Genomic DNA, 20271 nt, shown 5'->3' with positions numbered 1-20271 from the left:
TGCATTGTCTCTTGAAGGTGTAAAATCACAGATTAACATAGAAGAGTGATAGAAGGCAACCCCCAATTAAATGAAAACACAACATTAATACAGTACTAAAATTCATTACAGCACTTTATTACATAACTAAATTACAACATGTTAAAACTAATGAAAAAAGCTTATAATTTTTGTGTGTGTGTGTATATATATTGGCTACAATGTTATTATGTATAATATCTCCACATTGTGTATCAATCATAAAATAGTACAAGTAAAAATACATTAGTTTCACACAACCCATTTGTTTCTGTTGTTGTTTTTACAATAATAATAATTTCATACTTAATTTCACTTCAATCATGTTCTACTCTTATTCTCCCTCACTCATACCAAGACATATTTACAGTATTCATTTTCTTTATTAATGCCAGAGTTTCAAAAGCATCTTCATGACTTTAACTCATCTTGTTTGTAATTTATTTAGTCGTAGGGAACACTTTTCTCGTGCCCAAGAGGGCTCTGATATTTTAATGCCTTCTTTATACAATGCAATTGCTTCCTCAGGAGATTCTCTATGATAGTACTTGAAATTGCCATAATAGAGATAAAATGCTTGCACATCTTTGGGTTTCATTTCAGATAATCTCCCAAACATCTCCATAAATATTTCTTCTGCTATTTCTTTGTCTCCGGACTCTGCATACATCTCTGCGAGGTCAAACTCAATATAGATGTAATTTGGCTGAACCCTCAGAACTTCGTTAAAATTTTCAATGGCCCGACTTAAAAGACTGTTCAACTCTTCTCGATTATCTCGATTGGATTGTTTCTCAATACCGTATTTCCACTTGCAACAGAGTGCTAACTGATGTTTCAGAAAACACGTATCTGGAGACAACTGCAGAGCCCTTTCCAACAGTGCAAAAGCTCTGTCTAATGAGCCATGCAATCTAAATAATTTCACTACATTTCGGATGACCTGGGGATTATCCTTTGCCTTCTGTAAAGCTTGCTCTGCTAGCTCTTGGGCTTCCTGCATATAGCCATACTCTGTTAGCTTTAAGCCCAGGTATATAGTGACAAAAGCATTTCCGGGGTCTAGTTGTTTCGCAAGCCTTAACTGAGGAAGAGCAATTGAATCTTGTTCACTGCTCATCCTTGTACCTAAACCTTCAAGCCGGGTAAGGACAATAGCATACCCTGAATGCCATTCCTTGTTTTCTGGTTGTTCTTTTAGAGCCATCTCAAAAAATGTCTTTGCCAACTCATAATTCTCCGATGAAAACTTGAGAAGAGACCAGGCCTTTTCCCCATACAATTCTGGATGAAGGATGACAGGAGAAGCTCTGGGGAACTTGTCTGCAATCTGTGCCAGTTTCTCCAGGTAGCGCTGAGCGTTAGTGTGGTCCCCCATCTTGTAGTACAGCCAGGCAAAGTCTCCGTAAGGAACAATGAGCATCTTCTCACATTCATTGTCAAAGTTCTTCCTGGTAGTTTTATCAGCCTCCTCTAGGCTTGCTAGTGCTGCCTCAGGTAGACCTTGCAAGTATTTAACGTACGCTAGGAGACTGTACAGTCTTCCAAGCCAATTCCCTTCTTCACCTAAATAATACTCAATGTCATTTTCTAGTCTCTCTCTCAGGTCATTGAGATCAGGTAAATCTCTCTTGAGACCCCAGGTGAAGTGGTATGGGTACAACTCCTTTCTGTATTTAATCACACTTTAATGTGATTAAAACATTTAAATAATATATGAGTGTAATTCTAGCAGAATGAAGGATTTCCTTGGGACTATTTTCACCAAAATAACAATTACAACAATGCAGTACAAAGTTCTCACACACAGAAAATGCCACAATAGGTTGTCTCGAGATTTTTCTGCTTCTTCAGTATGATTGCCTTTGATTGCCCTGTCCTGCCGGGATCTGACCCATTCCTGGTTGACAACCTCTACCACACACCGCAGCCATGTCCCCTGTTCCTCTGTCCCACGGCATGACCATTACATTGGTGTAAAATCACAGGTAAACAATAATTACAGTGTGAAAGCAAACCCCCCAAAAATGAAAACTCAACATCAATACAATACTGAAATTACAGTACAAATTACAGTACAAAACAACTGTTTTCCATCAATGTTCATTTTAAATTCACTTGTGTATATATTGACATAATGCTATTATATATATTATCTCCAGATAGTGTATCAATCATAAGAGTAAAGGTACAAATGCATTCGTTTAATTTTTTTCTTATATTTATAATTTCATTCATAATTTCACTTAAATTAAGTATATAAATGCATTATATGTTGAAAAACAAAACTGCAGTATTTTAGACATTTATGATTATGTATTCAGAAGATGTTAAAACCTCATGACAATTTAAAAACAAACTGGAAAAAAACAGTCTTTTTAGCTACGTGTTCTCTTATTCTCCCTCACTCATGCAAAGACATAATCTCAGTATTAATTTGCTTTATTAATGCCTGAGTTTCAAAGCATCTTCATGACTTTAACTCATTTTGTTTGTAATTGATTTAGTCGTAATTGTATCTGACTGTGGCAATCCTCACAGGTAGAAACATTTCATACTATGAATGAAATTAGTACAATTTTTTTTTTATTACTACATACAAATACCAGACAAGACTTGCACTTTCTCACTCATGAAGTGATTGGAAGTAATTGTGTAATTTATTGTATTGAGAATGATGTTTGAGGTCTGCATGGCTTTATGGGATGGTGACTGTTGCTGTGCTTGTTTATCCTGGATTAAACTGCACTCCCAATGTGTTTACAGGTATGGGATTTGCACTGTGCTACACCCTGTTTCACTTCCAGTCGATGCAAGAGTATCACTTTCTCCTGATGCCCGACTTCATGTTGTTGGTGGTGTCCTTCCTCTTCCTGGCCTCCGGCTGCAGCGTTCCCTTCGTTTAATAATTAAAATGTTTTTCGCAATCATATTTCAATCATGCTCATGAATGTTTGGTACGTTTTAACAACTTCCTTACTGAATGTTGTGTTCAGGCCTTTGGTATAGCAACAGAAAATGTGTATATTCACTCATAGAATATATAGACATTACCCTTTCATTGTACTGGTAGTGCCACTTGATGTCATGCTAGCAAGGGCATTTTGATAAAGTTACACTGTGTTTATTAATTTGTTTTACTGTATGTAAAGGTCTGTATTGATTTGTGACCTTTGTCCTGCAAAGAACACAAAGTACAGCAAAAAGTGCAAAAATAAACTTAGTACTTTAAAACCTGATCTGCTTCCATGTTTGTGGTGTAACATTTTATTTTAGTTACCTGGACCCATAAAGCCCATGTAATTTGCTAATTTAAAAATGTTCAGTGTGTATAGTACATTATCATTTGTATTTCCAGTAACTACATGTTAAATCACTAAATTAAAAAGAAATCCCAATGATGAGGTCATGTATCCCTTTATTTGAAGTTCTATGCAGAATCCATTTTACATAATATGGAAAGCCTGCAACTTGAACAGTTTGCAGATACAATTTTATGAAAATAGCCTTAACAATATTTTAATTGCAGACACTGCTTGAAGAATTACAGGGACTTAAATTATACAGAAATGCAGGTACTTAAACCTAAACATATCTTTGAAGTGTTATGTGCATAACAAATATATATGGAAGACATTTGTGAAATTCAGATATGTTTAAGCCAACAGCTTAAAATGGAATTAATGTATTTTGTTCTACTTATTGTTTTCTACTTTGCAAGTATCCTAGCCATGTAATTGCTGCTATTAGATAGGCAAGACTAAAATCAAGTGGATTCAAATGTATATCTGTAGCAAGATCTTAGGAAAATAAAGAATATGGGATATCCATTCTGATTACTAATATGACAACTGATAAGTAATAACAATATAAGTGTACATACCTTCCTTGTGCTACAAGTTTAGCAAGTGTTTAAGGAATGCAAACTAATTTAATACAGTGCATCATGAGATTGTTGCAAAGTCTTCATTCTACTCCAATGAAAGACGCAGGTCACAGAGAGCAGATAGGTAGTCTTCATTGCCAGAGTCACATAGCAGCGCCTTCTCGTAACAGTCAACTGCGTGTTTTTTCTCATTTTTCATTTTATGCACAAATCCCAGAATACCGAAGGCTTCTCCTTTCTGGGAATTCCTTGAAATGTTTTTCTCTGCAATGGCACTCAGTTTATCAAGGCATCTTTCCCAGTCTAGTGTGCGTTGATCCAACTTTGATCCTTCTGTGTAGTGCTTAATAGCAAGAGACTCTTTTCTCTTGTGATAGAACAGAAAATCTCCATAAGATAGATGTAGTGACTGTACACATTCATTCTTGGCTTTGGCAATGGGAAATATTTTGTGAAACAATTCTTCTGCTTTGGGAATGTCTCTAGATTGAGCATACAAGTTGGCCAGATCTATTATTGCATAAATAAAAGATGGCTTCTGCATGATTGTTTTCTCCAAGTGAAAGATGCACAGCCTGTGGAGCTCATTGATCTCTGCATCACGAGCACGGCCACAACTTTTAATCAAATTGCTTTTTTTCCTCTTGTAAGAGAGTGCTATCTGGTGGTGGAGAAACGCTGAATTTGGGGTCTTTTCCAATGCCCTTTGCAGGAGTTCAATGGATTTATCCACAGTTCCCTGCTGTCTGTAAAACTTTGCCACATATCGGATTACATGGGGCTCATCTGGTGACATCTCCAGAGCTTTCTCCACTAACTCTGTAGCTTCCTCAATTTCTTTATAATCTGCAAGCTTCAGCCCCAAGAGGACCATGATGATACGGTCATCTGGATTGAGCTCCAGGGCCCGTCTTAACTGTTTGAGGGCAGCTGAGTCTTCAGCACTAACCAGTGTAGACTGAAACCCTTCAAGCCGATACAGTGTAATGGCATACCCAGAATTCCACTCGCTGTCATCCGGCTCCTCTTCCATAGCCTTCTCGAAACACTCTTTTGCCTCTATGTAGTGTTTCCGACTGAACTTCAGAAAGCTCCAGGCTTTCTCAGCATAGGTGGCAGGGTGCAGAACATCAGGAGAGACTGTGGGGAACTTCTCTTTAATCTCTCCCAGCTTCTCCAGGTAGCTCTGTGCTTTAGTCAGCTGAGCCATGTAGTAATACACCCAGGCAAAATCACCGTACGTTACAATGAGCAGCTTCTCACATTCATCTCCAGAGTGATTTCTTATCAGTTCTTCAGCCTTTTCCAGATTCTTCAGTGCTTCTTCATTGAATCCCTGCAGGTACTTTGTGAAAGCCAGCAGGTTGTAGGAGCGTGCAGTTCCTGCTTCTTTCCCAAGGCATATCTCAGTCGACACGTGAAGTCTGTCCTGAAGGTCGTCAAGATCAGTGTCACCTGTTTTCAAACCCCAAGTGAAGTGACACTCCAGCTGAAGCAGTTTGGTTTTAACTGATCTTTCCAGATTTACACTGTTGCACAGAGAAAAAAGAAATCGGGGGGAATTAATTAAAACTCTACTTACAACGTTTAAGTTATAGCTGTAATGTCATGTACAATATGCAATATATGAGAAACTAAAATAGATGCCAAAACTCCTACAAATGCAGGTATCTGAGACACTACAGAATATCTTCAGATTAAAGTTCAATCACTTGGATATTAAATAATCCAACTAGAGGCTTTTTCTGAACGACATTAGCTGAGAGTGCGAACAGTGGTCGCGTTCATGTTGCGCAGATTATCTCTGATCTGCGCTGCTCCACCAATGGGATCGGGTATTTCTGCAGATCTGCGCAGAACTGCGGAAATCTGCGCTACAAGAACGGGACCAGCCTCTATCAGGGAACTATTGTGGCAGGTGATGCCCAAGTATTTTTCCTCATCCATCACGATGCCATCCAACTACGGGTGAACAATACGCTCAAAATAGATAAAAGCAAGTAATTACGTATAAAACATATATTAGTGCATTATTCGATTTCAATTATATATATATATATATATATATATATATATATATATATATATATATATATATATATATATAAATAAAATAGATAGAGCTATTTAAAAAAAATAACAGAAAGGAAGCAGCTAGAGAAGAACACTGCAATGATGTACTTACTCCATTGCTGATGAATACGATGCAGTGCACATAATATCTCCAGCCTCCAACTCTGCCTGTCTGGCTGGTAGTCAATGCTCTTTTATCGGTAACTGTTCATATATAGGAGGACAGCTGGATCCAGACAGAAAACAGAAAAGTGAAAGCTTTGACGAAGGACAATAACAGTGCTGTTGCTCAGCTGATCTCAGACAGGTTTCTGAGGAAAGTGAAACTGATGAGGAAACGAAAGTATCAGTGCAGGCAGTACCACTGGTGCAAACTAAAGTTTCAATTACAATACTACAGTCTTATCCATCTTAAAATAATTCATATTTAAGTTTGAAAACATCGAAGAATAAATCATAGGCAAATCATATATGTGTTTGCTGAAAGTGTGTCATGTAGGAGCCAACACTAAATATTAAAGACATTTGTGTTCATGAATCTCACTTTTCAGTTGACATACTTTGTGAAACTTTGTTAGTGTTCAACAAAATTCATACTGTTAATACAATTTATTGTATTGTTTTAAAGTGCTATAGTTTCTCATTTTAAACCAGGCTTGATCATTACATTTGCATTGTCTCTTGAAGGTGTAAAATCACAGATTAACATAGAAGAGTGATAGAAGGCAACCCCCAATTAAATGAAAACACAACATTAATACAGTACTAAAATTCATTACAGCACTTTATTACATAACTAAATTACAACATGTTAAAACTAATGAAAAAAGCTTATAATTTTTGTGTGTGTGTGTGTATATATATTGGCTACAATGTTATTATGTATAATATCTCCACATTGTGTATCAATCATAAAATAGTACAAGTAAAAATACATTAGTTTCACACAACCCATTTGTTTCTGTTGTTGTTTTTACAATAATAATAATTTCATACTTAATTTCACTTCAATCATGTTCTACTCTTATTCTCCCTCACTCATACCAAGACATATTTACAGTATTCATTTTCTTTATTAATGCCAGAGTTTCAAAAGCATCTTCATGACTTTAACTCATCTTGTTTGTAATTTATTTAGTCGTAGGGAACACTTTTCTCGTGCCCAAGAGGGCTCTGATATTTTAATGCCTTCTTTATACAATGCAATTGCTTCCTCAGGAGATTCTCTATGATAGTACTTGAAATTGCCATAATAGAGATAAAATGCTTGCACATCTTTGGGTTTCATTTCAGATAATCTCCCAAACATCGCCATAAATATTTCTTCTGCTATTTCTTTGTCTCCGGACTCTGCATACATCTCTGCGAGGTCAAACTCAATATAGATGTAATTTGGCTGAACCCTCAGAACTTCGTTAAAATTTTCAATGGCCCGACTTAAAAGACTGTTCAACTCTTCTCGATTATCTCGATTGGATTGTTTCTCAATACCGTATTTCCACTTGCAACAGAGTGCTAACTGATGTTTCAGAAAACACGTATCTGGAGACAACTGCAGAGCCCTTTCCAACAGTGCAAAAGCTCTGTCTAATGAGCCATGCAATCTAAATAATTTCACTACATTTCGGATGACCTGGGGATTATCCTTTGCCTTCTGTAAAGCTTGCTCTGCTAGCTCTTGGGCTTCCTGCATATAGCCATACTCTGTTAGCTTTAAGCCCAGGTATATAGTGACAAAAGCATTTCCGGGGTCTAGTTGTTTCGCAAGCCTTAACTGAGGAAGAGCAATTGAATCTTGTTCACTGCTCATCCTTGTACCTAAACCTTCAAGCCGGGTAAGGACAATAGCATACCCTGAATGCCATTCCTTGTTTTCTGGTTGTTCTTTTAGAGCCATCTCAAAAAATGTCTTTGCCAACTCATAATTCTCCGATGAAAACTTGAGAAGAGACCAGGCCTTTTCCCCATACAATTCTGGATGAAGGATGACAGGAGAAGCTCTGGGGAACTTGTCTGCAATCTGTGCCAGTTTCTCCAGGTAGCGCTGAGCGTTAGTGTGGTCCCCCATCTTGTAGTACAGCCAGGCAAAGTCTCCGTAAGGAACAATGAGCATCTTCTCACATTCATTGTCAAAGTTCTTCCTGGTAGTTTTATCAGCCTCCTCTAGGCTTGCTAGTGCTGCCTCAGGTAGACCTTGCAAGTATTTAACGTACGCTAGGAGACTGTACAGTCTTCCAAGCCAATTCCCTTCTTCACCTAAATAATACTCAATGTCATTTTCTAGTCTCTCTCTCAGGTCATTGAGATCAGGTAAATCTCTCTTGAGACCCCAGGTGAAGTGGCATTCCAGCATTTCCAGCTTGGTTTTCAAGGGATCCTGGTTTAACCTTGACACAAACATAGAAATGAGACAAATGTTATGTCTTTAATCATATTAGCATTCAACTACATATTGTTCCTCAGCCACCGGGCAGAGATCCTGTGAAGTTATTTATAAATGGACAGGTAATTGTGTAGCAGGTGAGAAACTTAAGTAAACAATGTAATGAATTGTAGGGATTAGTCTGCAATTATATTACTGTCTCTCAGATTGAAATATTGAATATTTATAGTTCTTTGAAGACTTCTACTTTAAAATGTGTATCTTTTTAAATACAAAATATGCATTTTAATTAAACATATATGTATGTTTAAGTTGTTGTACTTACATCATAATGGCAACAGGGGTAGAGAAGGAATCCTTCACAGTTATCAGCTTTCCAGATATTTCCAAGAATGCTCAAATTCAGAGTCTGTGCTCTTTTTAAACTCACCTCTTATGTCATAAATGTCACTTAATGTAATCTAATTTGTTGACTTTGTGGGTGACTACTCTTGCTTCCTGGTTTATCAGAAATGGGAACTAAAGAGCTCAGATAACACTTATAAGATTAAATTGATTAGAGTTGTGATGTTATCAATGAGTACAGAATGAAAACAGGCTCCACATTCATGTAGCATCTTGTGCTCTCAGCTGTCAAAATTGTCTGAATTAACATGTTATTATAAGAGCGTCAGCTAAATGACAAAAATAATGTTATTATGTATTCAGAAGGTTATACTTAAATGAGTCTATTCATTCATGGACTATATTAATATTTCCCCTGTTAATGCAGATAGTGTCGTAAAAATTAACATGAATTAATGTTGGCAAGGATATTTTGATTTAAGTTATAAGTTAAAACCTGGCCCTCTCTGTATACACAAACAAGTGCAACTCATTATTCAAACACACAGTCACAACGAATCCAACACATGCATAACACATTAGTGTAGAATACTGTAATGTTGAACCAATCCAAATTTGAAGATAATGTGCAGATACAATCCCAGTATAATATTAAATGTACTCCATACAGTTGGTAAACATTTCAATTCTACCCAAACAAACTAAAAACAAAACTTTCTAAACTCCTTCATCAATGAAAGGGAAGTTCAAAATATGTATTTCCCTCTTAGATATGATTTGCAGAATAGGTTGAACTTTAGGACAAACTTAAACCATCCCACTTGATAAAGAGCAGCTGATAGCTTTTACTGCCATGAGTGACAAAGTGTTTATGGACACACACAGTAACATGCCTAACTACGTTCACAAGAACAAACCCTAAAATACTGAAAATGCGGTTTCACTGTTTGCATGATCTTATGCATTTTGAAATTACCCTGGCACTTTATATTTTGTATTAGAAACTAGACAGTTAATTTAATAAGGTTTTACAGTACTTTACAATAATGAAAATGAATGATTTTGAAATTATTGTTAATAACAATGTTTATTTTTATATTCATTTGAATAGGATTATTTTGTAAAGGGAAATATTTGTTTAGATATATTATATACTGTGATTGGTTTTATAATAATACAAAATGACATTCAATCACAATAATGTGTTCTCTTTAATACATATACATGCATACATACATACACCCTATATACATACATATCTACACACAAAAAAAAAAGTATAATTTTGAGAACTTCAGAATACATTTAATATCCAGAAAAACTAAATGTAGTTACAGACACCAGAATTGGTGTCCAGAATTCCTTTTGACAGTGTAAGAGCATACATCTTCAAAGAAAGGCAGACAGACACAAAGACAGGGTTTTCAAATATCGAATTATACGACGGGATGAATACAAAATAATAGTGTATTTAACCTGTATATTACATTTATATCAATCAATTACAATTCAATTATTTGTATGTTTTACATGCAAGTATACAATATGACAAACTGTTATTTTAAATTATAGAATGTTGATCAGAAATATAATATTTGCTCTTAAACATCCCTTCATAAAAGCAAATTTAATTTAATATGATTATATTACCCACTTTAAATGTAAATGTGTTTTTAAGTACAGGTAAATTAATGCATCTTAATTATTCTGTAAAGCCATCTGGGATTTCGGTAAAGGGCAGCTATAACATTATTATAATATGACATTTTAAAGATTATTTTTGTTTTTCTTTAACTTCTTTAATGTATTATTTTAACACAAATCAACTTTTTAACCACCCGCAAAGCACTTTGAAATGTGTTTTGATTATTCATTTCATTCAAGTTTCATTGTTTTAGTAAAGGCAGAACTAAGGCTGTCCACGCTGGGTGTGTCACACTGCTTTGCCCTCATTGTGTACTCCATAGCCTTTCTCTCTTGCTTGTCCTCAGTGCACACAAAAGCCAGCATTTCAAAGCCCTCACTAACTCTATCCTTGGATTTGAGTTGCCTTTCTGCAATTTGTTTGAGTTTTCTGCCAGCTAGATTCCTGGCTGGGGTCTGCACTGGCATTTTGTATGCAATTTTAAATTGTCTTATGGCGCTGAGCTCCGATTTCTTCTTGTACATTAAAAACAAGCCATAGTTGGCATGACAGTGCTGCCTGTCGGAGTCGCACAGGGTGCCATCTCCAAGCAGGTCAGAGAAGATCTTCTCTGCATCCTCCAATTGCCGGTTCTCGCCATAGGCTTCGGCCAAATTGACTTGAGCATGCACATTGGACGGCTTCATTTCCACAGCCTTTTTGAAATGATAGATGCACTGAGCAGCCAATGCCCTCTTGTCACCTGCGGGGACACGTCGGGAGCCTTTCTTGACCTGGAACAAGTCAATGAGCTGCTGTTTGTAACAGAGGCCGATCTGATGGTGCAGGAAGGATGAATGGGGGGCCAGTTTTACTGCCTCCTTAAGGATCTCTAAGGACTTGTCAACAGACCCTGCTGCTCGGAAATATTTTGCTGCATATCGTGTCACCTGAGGCACGTCAGGAGAGAGCCTGAGCGCTTCCGTCACGAGCTTCAAGGAGTCTTCTTTCTTGACATTTTGAAGTTTAAGGGCCAAGAGCACCATGGCCTCAGAATCGCTGGGCTCCAACTGCAAGACCTTTCTCAGCTGGTTTACTGCAGCACTGGATTCCGGATTCATTTTTCTCCCCCTCAGCCCCTCGAGTCTGTAAAGGACAACCGCATATCCGATGTTAAATGACACGTTCTCTGGCTCTTCGTGGAGAGCCTGCTGGAAACTTTCCTTTGAACTCTGATAAAATACGGCCCCAAGTCTGAGAAATGCCCAGCCTTTCTCTCCATAAACAACGGGCACCTTGGCTGAATACTGTGCTGACCTGGGGATGCCCTTGCAAATGCTTTCCAGTTTGCCAAGATAGTTACTCACTTCAGTAAGATTACCAATGTGATAGTAAACCCATGCAAAGTTTGCATACGTAACCAGCAAACTATCCTCTGAAAATGGATCTTCTCCTCTTAAAATGGTCTCTGCTTGGCCGAGGAATTCAAGGGCAGCTTCATTGTTTCCCTCTAGCTGGCTAACATATGCTAGTATATTAAAGTATGTGGCATGATATCGCCGGTGGCAGAATTTCACTCGATCCAGGAGCTTTTCAGGGATGTTATCAAGATCTTTAATGTTGTCTCGTTGTAAACCCCATGTGAAGTGACACTCGAGTTTCTCCAGCTTGGCTTCAAGGTCAGCGTTCTGTGGGGCACTGGGAATATAAAGGTGACAGAGCACATTAATTGGGCTGTACATCATTTAAACAGAAGAATTAGAGAGACTATGTTGTATACTGTGAATAAAGTGATGCTACAGTACATTACACCCAAGAAAAATTGAATATTTAAACTACAGTTTCTGCAAAAACACCCCACCTTAATCTGAAAACTGTCAATGCAGTATTGTCTAGTGTGTTTGTCCTATAACAATAGACGTTTATAATTCAGTAATTTATTAATATTAGGTATAGAAAACAGATATACTGTAAAATGTGAAGGAAATGAAGAATACATTTTACCATAAGAATGAAAAATCATAAAACAGATATACTGTGAAGTAAATTTTATAAGCATACATTTTACCATAAGCATGAAAATCATTATACTGTAGATTTGAAAAATACTTCCTTAAGTGAGTCTTCAGAGTAATAAAAGCCTTAAAATACTGTACACACATTCAGATCTACATGCAATATATTATAACGTTTGAATGTTTTTATTCATTATTCGTGTTTTTATTTACTTTACCTCATGTTTGTGAAGAAAGAGCAGATCAGCCTGTATCAGTGAGTGTTCATAAGCACAATGAAACGAAAGTGAAACCTGTGCCAACTTTCCATTTCCCCGTTTGAGTCTGTAGATGTCATAATAGTGCCACATGTGTTAAAGGAACAGATCATGTGTATTGCGTTTTCCATTCGTAATGGGATTAAAGGACAACTTTACGACATCAGGGATTTCAACGTCAATATTTGAGGATGCTGGCATTCGTATGATAGGAATTTTTCATAACGTGTTTTTGAGCCGGTTATGAATGGATGCTGTAAAGCGGTGCAGTGACCTGTATTCTTGGTCAGGTATAGCTCACAAGTCTCACGCATTGCCCCTGAAATATGAAGCATTTGCCCCAGACATGTTTGTGCCCCCTTGGTATCTGTCACCGCATTTTTTTAATGTGAAAAATCTCATGCATTGTCGTTTTGAAAAAATGCAAAAACATTTGTGTGTAATTGTTATATCGATTATTGTGCAGCCATTAAAAAGACAATGCGTGGGTGAACATAACAGCAGCTGCCAATAAAATATACAGTATTAATAAATAACATGCATCATTAAATGTGATTTTTATTTTACATTTTAACTGTATTATTCACTTTATGATGTACATAGTACAATTGTATATGAGAAAATGTCCCGAAATCAGGTCCATGGTGATGTTTACACTTTATATAAAGCAAAAGAACATATGAACATGAGAAAGTTTACAAACCAGAGGAGGCCATTCGCCCCATCGTGCTCATTTGGTGTCCATTAATAACTAAGTGATCCAAGGATCCTATCCAGTCTGTTTTTGAATGTGCCTAAATTGTCTCTTCACCCACATTACTGGGGAGTTTGTTCCAATTTTTAAAATGGCATGCCTAAGGATAACATGAAATTGTATAATTATATATATATAATGAAAAATTTATTTTGTAGCCACACTCTCACTTATTAGGTATGTATAGCCCTGATGAAGACACAGTAGTGTCGAAAGGCTTTTTTATTCAATAAAATGAAACTTTTGTAACACAAGAGTCCTGTCTAAATACCTAATAAAATGAGCATGTGGCTGCAAAATCAATTTTTTATTATATATTTTTGCCTTATTTGGGCCAGCACCTCATTGGAACACACATAAACACACACACACACACACACACACACACACACAGTACTGTGCAAACGTTTTAGGCAGGTGTGAAAAAATGCTGTAAAGTAAGAATGCTTTCAAAAATAGACATTAATAGATTATATTTATCAATTAACAAAATGCAAAGTGAGTGAACAGAAGAAAAATCGACATCAAATCCATATTTGGTGTGACCACCCTTTGCCTTTAAAACAGCATCAATTCTTCTAGGTGCACACAGTTTTTGAAGGAACTCAGCAGGTAGGTTGGCCGAAACATCTTGGAGAACTAACCACTGTTCTTCTGTGGATTTAGGCAGCTTCAGTTGCTTCTCTCTCTTCATGTAATCCCAGACAGACTCGATGATGTTGAGATCAGAGCTCTGTGGGGGCCATATCATCACTTCCAGGACTCCTTGTTCTTCTTTACACTGAAGATAGTTCTTAATGACTGTCTCTATATGTTTGGGGTCATTGTCATGCTTCAGAATAAATTTGGGGCCAATCAGATGCCTCCCTGATGGTATTGCATGATGGATAAGTATCTGCCTGTACTTCTCAGCATTGAGTAGACCATTAATTCTGACCAAATCCCCAACTCCACTTGCAGAAATGCAGCCCCAAACTTGCAAGGAACCTCCACCATCCTTCACTGTTGCCTGCTGTTGGGGTACAATTGCTTTCCAGTAAGATACTAGTTAAAACTTGCTCTTATAAGGGTTTCTTTGTTCTCTGCTCAGACTTATCTGTGTGGCAGATTGAGATAGTTTACTGCCGTGGACATTCCTTACGTAACGAACTGAAAATATATATATATATCACATTCTAATCAGTACAGTGTGTGCTGTGTCCTTGGTACCAGTGCCTCCATGTCTGGATGAAATATTGTTTTCCCGATTATAAAGAATACCTTATCAATTATTTCTTCCCGTGTCTCGGAACTGACCCAGGACATATGCCAAGAAAATATCATTCAGGTTCGGGACTGCCCCGAACCTCCTTTGAAATGTTGCTTGTAGATGTATAAAAGGCTGTGTGAAACTTTCAATAAACGAAGATAAATGAACAGACATTGTGTCAGTGACTTTACTTCCCGGGCCTGTCTCCTGTTGAAAAGCCTCATCTGTTACTGGAAGCGCTCACTGGGGTGCCTGATTCACTGGGGAATCCGAAGTGTTGCTTCAACTGAAGCATTGTACCTTAACAAATGGGGGCTCGTCTGGGATACAATCAGGTGAGTGGTCTCTTAATTGCCTTTGTGCTGTACCCTAAGAACTGCTCCCTGATTGTATCCTTGCAAATTGTGAGTGGTCTCTTAATTGCCTTTGTGCTGTACCCTAAGAACTGCTCCCTGATTGTATCCTTGCAAATTGTGAGTGGTCTCTTAATTGCCTTTGTGCTGTATCCTAAGAACTGCTAACTGGGTGTGAATCCGAGGCTGAACGTATCGAAGTACGATACTGGATCTTACACGTAACAGTGGACGTATCGAAGTATGATACTGTATCTTGCGCGTAACAATTGAGACTTGATGCAGGAGAAACAAAGTGTCTAAAGTCATGTCCTGTGGAGGATCCACCATCCTGCACTGACAGCACTGTTATCCTAGTCCAGGGGTGATGGTCTAGAGTGTTGTTACAATTATGTGAACAAACTCAAAATGCTTTAGTGCTGTAACCAAGAGCTGCCGACTAATTGTATTCAAAATATACTGGACTAGAGGGCTGTACTAAAATATTGCGCTGTGCTGATGTGTGGCATCTGAAACAGGAAATCTTTGTGTTTGTAAGTGTATCACTCTTCTTGTTTGTCTTTATGTGTCGAGACTGGAATGTCATGTTATGACTGGAATTGAATAAGCAGTACCTGAGAATCAGTGGGAATGATTAATGGTATCATGAGACAGGATTTTTACATGTGTAATGAAGACAGAAGCCTGACTTATGGCCAAAGACAGAAAAATAAGATTGTAAGAGTAAATGAAAGACTAGAAGCTAATGTGTTTATCTCTCATAGTACACTGTATCCGTTAAACAATATGACTTTGAAAAGAAACAATCTGTGTATAGGACACAAACGAAACCTTCGAAACTATAAGTAATATACAGTGGTAAGAAATGAGAAACTAAAGCTAGCTAACTTAGAACATTCATAAGAAAGAAAAAAAAGGAAAAATCTAATAATAAATAAGAGTAGTTTGAGACATGCCCAACAAAACTAGTATCCGAATGTACTTATAAAGTAGTATGTGTTTATTTGTGTGTTTGTAAGTGTAAAGTTTGAGCAAGGTAAATGTATTTTGTATGTATTTGTTTGTATTGCATGGTACTGTATAAGAGAGAGAGAGAATCTGTGGAAACAGCAATTACTTAGTGAAGGTTTCTTAGATATGGGATAAAGCAATAACCAAGTGCTTCGGGAAATTATAATGCTGTAGTTTAACTTTGCCAGTCATTTCCATGATGAAGAGTTTGATGTCCCCAGTCATAACACACAATCCCTAAATACACTGAGTAGGTAAGAGATTAACTATTTATCAGTTCAATCTGGCTTCGGTAACACATACCAGTGTAGACTGGACTTCAATAGGAGGAAGCTGAAACAATGAAGTCCGCACAGGCGGACACAGTCTTAGTGCTCACACAAACTCTTGGTTTGGGAGGTGATTGGCTGTGCACATTTCATGAGACTTACTTTCCTGAAGTACTTGGGAATCATTAGATATAATATACCGGTATGATATATGTGTTACATATATCGATACATAACTCAGACAACTGTTTAGCAAGGAATAGAGAAGGTTTGAAGGTTTGAGGAAGTTGCAGAAAGCTGAGGAGGCTTGGGAAGCTGAAGAGAGCATTTGTTTTGTGGGAAATAAGAGAGGATGAATAATTAATTCACAGGTATGTAAAAGTACATACAGAAAAGAAAAAAGGCAAAATACAATCTAGTCTAAGCCGAATGACACAAAGACAAATGAAAAAAATAAGTCTTCTGTATTAGTGAAAGTCCTCAAGATACTGTGGGAAATTAATAGATAAATAATGATAAATAAGGGTAGTTTGAGATACTGCAGGCCAACAAAACATGCCCAACAAAACTAGTATCCGAACTTACTTTGGATATAAATTAGTATGTGTTTATTTGTACGTTTGTATTGCATGATACAGAATAAGATTAAGAGAGTCTTAAATAATGAATAATAATAGAATTATAGTGTTTATACAGTTGTTAGGATGCAGAGCGATAATAACCAAAGTTGAAGAGGGCCTGAGGAAGTCGAAGAGGGTCTGAGGACGTTGACAAGAATTTGAGAGTTGATAAGGCTTGAGAAGCTGGAAAAGGAGTTTGTTTTGAAAATAAATAATAATGTGCTGCTGTTTTCAGCACACGAGGTTCTGAAGGTAATTGACAGAGAATACGAAGGAAAATAAGGAATTTACTTGGTGTAAAAGAATGCAATGTTTTATAAATAATTCAATGAGACAGTCATAGTAAGATCAAAGTTATGAAACTGTTTGGCAGTTATCAGGTTAAGAAAGTATCAAGCACACAGGAGAAATTAGAAACCCCCCCGAAAAAGAGAGAAGGAGGAGGGGGGGGGCGGGGGCAGTGACAGTGTCTGTGGGGTCAGCTCCCCCCGCTCGCCTGCCAAGCAGCTTGAGAGGACAGAGAGAGAGAGAGAGATAGTAATGGTTGCATTATTAATAATAATAACACTGATGTTGATACAGACAAATAAGAAAAAAACTAGATGCAAAAAGAATGTATTCAAAATTATATTGGGAATTGTTCCTAATACTATGAAAATAATTACAAATGTATGTTTATGGGAGTGTTTTAAGACAAACTGAAACAATAATAATTGATTAATAACTGCAAATATTGAACTAATAATTATTAACTATGTTGTCTCAGGAGTTTCTATAATGACGACTGATATTAATAAGATCTTATGAATATATCTGATATGCACATTGCGAATCATATCCAGATGAAACTGATATTTGACCCTTATGACTTGGACAGGATAAAAAAAACAATCTGCGATGTGCTGTGAAAAGCTCCAGGAAATTGGAACTGGCCACTGCACCTTCTATAAGAGAGCTCAAATATCTTTTAAGGCAAGGTTGCCACACGGGCACTCCTTCCCTGGCTTGCCTGTCTGGCGCATGTTGGCCACACGGGCAAGGGGGGGAGATGTGTGGGGGGAATGTCTAAAGCAGTCTTTTTAAATTGGTATGTCCCAGGTTTCATAGTAACAGTAACCAACTGCAACTGCAAATTTTCCCCCTTGGTGTGTTTTTGTTCATATGCAAAAAGATTGTGTTCAAATGTCTAAATGTTGTGGTTATGAATATATACTTGTAATAATGTAAATGTTTTCTAATTTGGGTTGAAGCCTATCTCTGTATGAAGGCTGATGCAATACAGTAGCAAACATACTGTTAAGGGGTGCTAAAGAATAAACTGGCTAAAATGTGCAAACAGGGCTCAAATGTCCAGATGCCCTAATGACAATGAGACTGTCAGCAAATCAAAAAAGAAAAGAAAGAAAAAAAGCTTTCTCTGCATGAGATTATTATGGGATGACTTATGAGACTCTATTGTCACTCCTCCATTGTCTGTAAGGAAGATGCTATGTTGTTTATTTTTGATTGGGATTAACACATGCAATTGAAGCTGTCCATTCACAGGTAAAAGCTGCTCAGACTGAACCAGCCCAGCAGGACTGTCACCCATTCCAACCAGGTGACTGTGTACATCAAAGCACACAAGAGAAAGTCCTCCCTGCAGCCCAGGTGGACAGGGCCCTACCAGGTGCTGCTGACCACCCACGCAGCTGTGAAGTGCCAAAGGGAAACAACACTGGTGGAGACCAGAGGGATGCTCTCCTTTACTCCTGGATCCTCTTCCTCGCTGCCTGCAGGACCATCGTCTGCACCATAACAGCCAAAGGACGTCTTCAGTGCCCAGCCAATGGGATCATCGCGGACTGAGGAAATCAGTCCAGAAGCAGCTGACATCATCATCAACCTCTAGATAACGAGGCCAGCGCAGGGCCAGAGCAGTGGCCCACAAGGAGTAGCCGTACGCACGAGTCCACAAATACCGGGTGATGTGCTAGTAACCTCTCCCCTTCCACATATTGACATCACAGACACTAACACTTACACTGATCAAACACAACTGAGGATTCGACAGGGACAACAAAGCCACCTGACCAGAAGAAACACCTACAACCCCAATCGAGGAACAGTGCTGAATCCTGATGATGGCCGAGGTCGACCTTACCCTTCTGATCATTGCCCTGACGGCTCTACTGGAGCGATCCAGCTCAATTGAATGCCAACAATTCAACCACTGTCCCACGGTGGGACACAAATAACAGCTGCTCCACCTCCCTGAAGAGAGAACAAAAGCCTTGCTTGCTGCATTCAAGAAATGCATGGTGGACGATATGTAACTTCACTGCTAGACAATGTACTAATGAATCATGTTATATATGCACTGCTATTCAGATGGTCTTTATATTGCCTTAATTGACAGTGAGAACCATGGACGGCCTCCTAAAAGGCCAGATCATACGAAAAGACACAAGAGGGCTTCGTTTGACACATCAGTATATGCCATACCTGAAGAACATCGCCTCACATATAGGGCCAGGAGATTCTGGACCTCTGTCTTATCTTCCTTTGGCACTGTGCAGCAATGGCACATTATTGAACATTTACATTATAGATTAGCGCAATTTACAATGACACAATAACAGCTCTTGAAGCTATTAACACTAAAATAACAGTCACATGCCTCATGAAAACTCAGAATTGCTTGATCTTAGATGTGCCCCTTGCTAAGGAAGGAGGTGTGTGCCATATTGTTGGGGATCACTGTGTTTACAGAATCTGATCAAGAGGGCTTACTTTGTGATTAACATGTCCAAAATGTCTTTTTATATCTAATGGTTGAAACAACTTTTCGCAATTTTACGAAATTAATGTAACATGTTCATGTTTCATTAAAGAGGGCAACTGTTGGGGTACAATTGTTTTCCAGTAAGATACTAGTTAAAACTTGCTCTTATAAGGGTTTCTTTGTTCTTATTTCTCTGCTCAGACTTATCTGTGTGGCAGATTGAGATAGTTTACTGCCGTGGACATTCCTTACGTAACGAACTGAAAATATATATATATATCACATTCTAATCAGTACAGTGTGTGCTGTGTCCTTGGTACCAGTGCCTCCATGTCTGGATGAAATATTGTTTTCCCGATTATAAAGAATACCTTATCAATTATTTCTTCCCGTGTCTCGGAACTGACCCGGGACATATGCCAAGAAAATATCATTCAGGTTCGGGACTGCCCCGAACCTCCTTTGAAATGTTGCTTGTAGATGTATAAAAGGCTGTGTGAAACTTTCAATAAACGAAGATAAATGAACAGACATTGTGTCAGTGACTTTACTTCCCGGGCCTGTCTCCTGTTGAAAAGCCTCATCTGTTACTGGAAGCGCTCACTGGGATGCCTGATTCACTGGGGAATCCGAAGTGTTGCTTCAACTGA

General features: G+C 37.9%; 4 protein-coding genes across 4 annotated transcripts; all 4 read right to left on the bottom strand.

Moving 5' to 3' along the window:
- Positions 1-442: 442 nt before the first annotated feature.
- On the bottom strand, positions 443-3319 carry LOC136716309 (interferon-induced protein with tetratricopeptide repeats 1). The gene has a single exon (XM_066693908.1). The coding sequence runs from the start codon at positions 1439-1441 to the stop codon at positions 443-445; it is 999 nt and encodes a 332-aa protein (XP_066550005.1). The 5' UTR covers positions 1442-3319.
- A 100-nt stretch (positions 3320-3419) lies between these two features.
- Positions 3420-6293, bottom strand: LOC136715996 (interferon-induced protein with tetratricopeptide repeats 5). Its single transcript, XM_066693466.1, has 2 exons — positions 6090-6293; positions 3420-5433 (listed from the first exon to the last, which is right to left on the bottom strand). Exons 1-2 carry the CDS (start codon positions 6119-6121, stop codon positions 3990-3992), a joined length of 1476 nt encoding a protein of 491 aa, XP_066549563.1. The 5' UTR covers positions 6122-6293; the 3' UTR covers positions 3420-3989.
- A 481-nt stretch (positions 6294-6774) lies between these two features.
- On the bottom strand, positions 6775-8351 carry LOC136715768 (interferon-induced protein with tetratricopeptide repeats 1-like). Its single transcript, XM_066693149.1, has one exon. It carries the CDS (start codon positions 8328-8330, stop codon positions 7092-7094), a length of 1239 nt encoding a protein of 412 aa, XP_066549246.1. The 5' UTR covers positions 8331-8351; the 3' UTR covers positions 6775-7091.
- Positions 8352-9897: 1546 nt separating this feature from the next.
- ifit9 (interferon-induced protein with tetratricopeptide repeats 9) lies at positions 9898-12645 on the bottom strand. The gene is made up of 2 exons (XM_066693600.1): positions 12563-12645; positions 9898-12027 (listed from the first exon to the last, which is right to left on the bottom strand). The coding sequence occupies exons 1-2, from the start codon at positions 12565-12567 to the stop codon at positions 10581-10583; spliced, it is 1452 nt and encodes a 483-aa protein (XP_066549697.1). The 5' UTR covers positions 12568-12645; the 3' UTR covers positions 9898-10580.
- Positions 12646-20271: the final 7626 nt, after the last annotated feature.

This window comes from Amia ocellicauda, chromosome 20 (genome assembly GCF_036373705.1).
Source record: "Amia ocellicauda isolate fAmiCal2 chromosome 20, fAmiCal2.hap1, whole genome shotgun sequence".
NCBI lineage: Eukaryota > Metazoa > Chordata > Actinopteri > Amiiformes > Amiidae > Amia > Amia ocellicauda.
The sequence above is the reverse complement of the archived record's forward strand: the minus strand, read 5'-3'. Positions and strand labels throughout refer to the sequence as shown.

What these genes read in the sequence shown, in the direction of transcription:
- LOC136716309 (XM_066693908.1), bottom strand. Translation starts at nt 1,441, where the DNA reads ATGCTCATTGTTCCTTACGGAGACTTTGCCTGGCTGTACTACAAGATG.
- LOC136715996 (XM_066693466.1), bottom strand. Translation starts at nt 6,121, where the DNA reads ATGTGCACTGCATCGTATTCATCAGCAATGGA. An exon ending in TCGTATTCATCAGCAATGGA is followed by an intron (nt 5,434 to 6,089) that starts GTAAGTACATCA and finishes TCTGTGCAACAG; the next exon opens with TGTAAATCTGGAAAGATCAG.
- LOC136715768 (XM_066693149.1), bottom strand. Translation starts at nt 8,330, where the DNA reads ATGCTGGAATGCCACTTCACCTGGGGTCTCAAGAGAGATTTACCTGAT.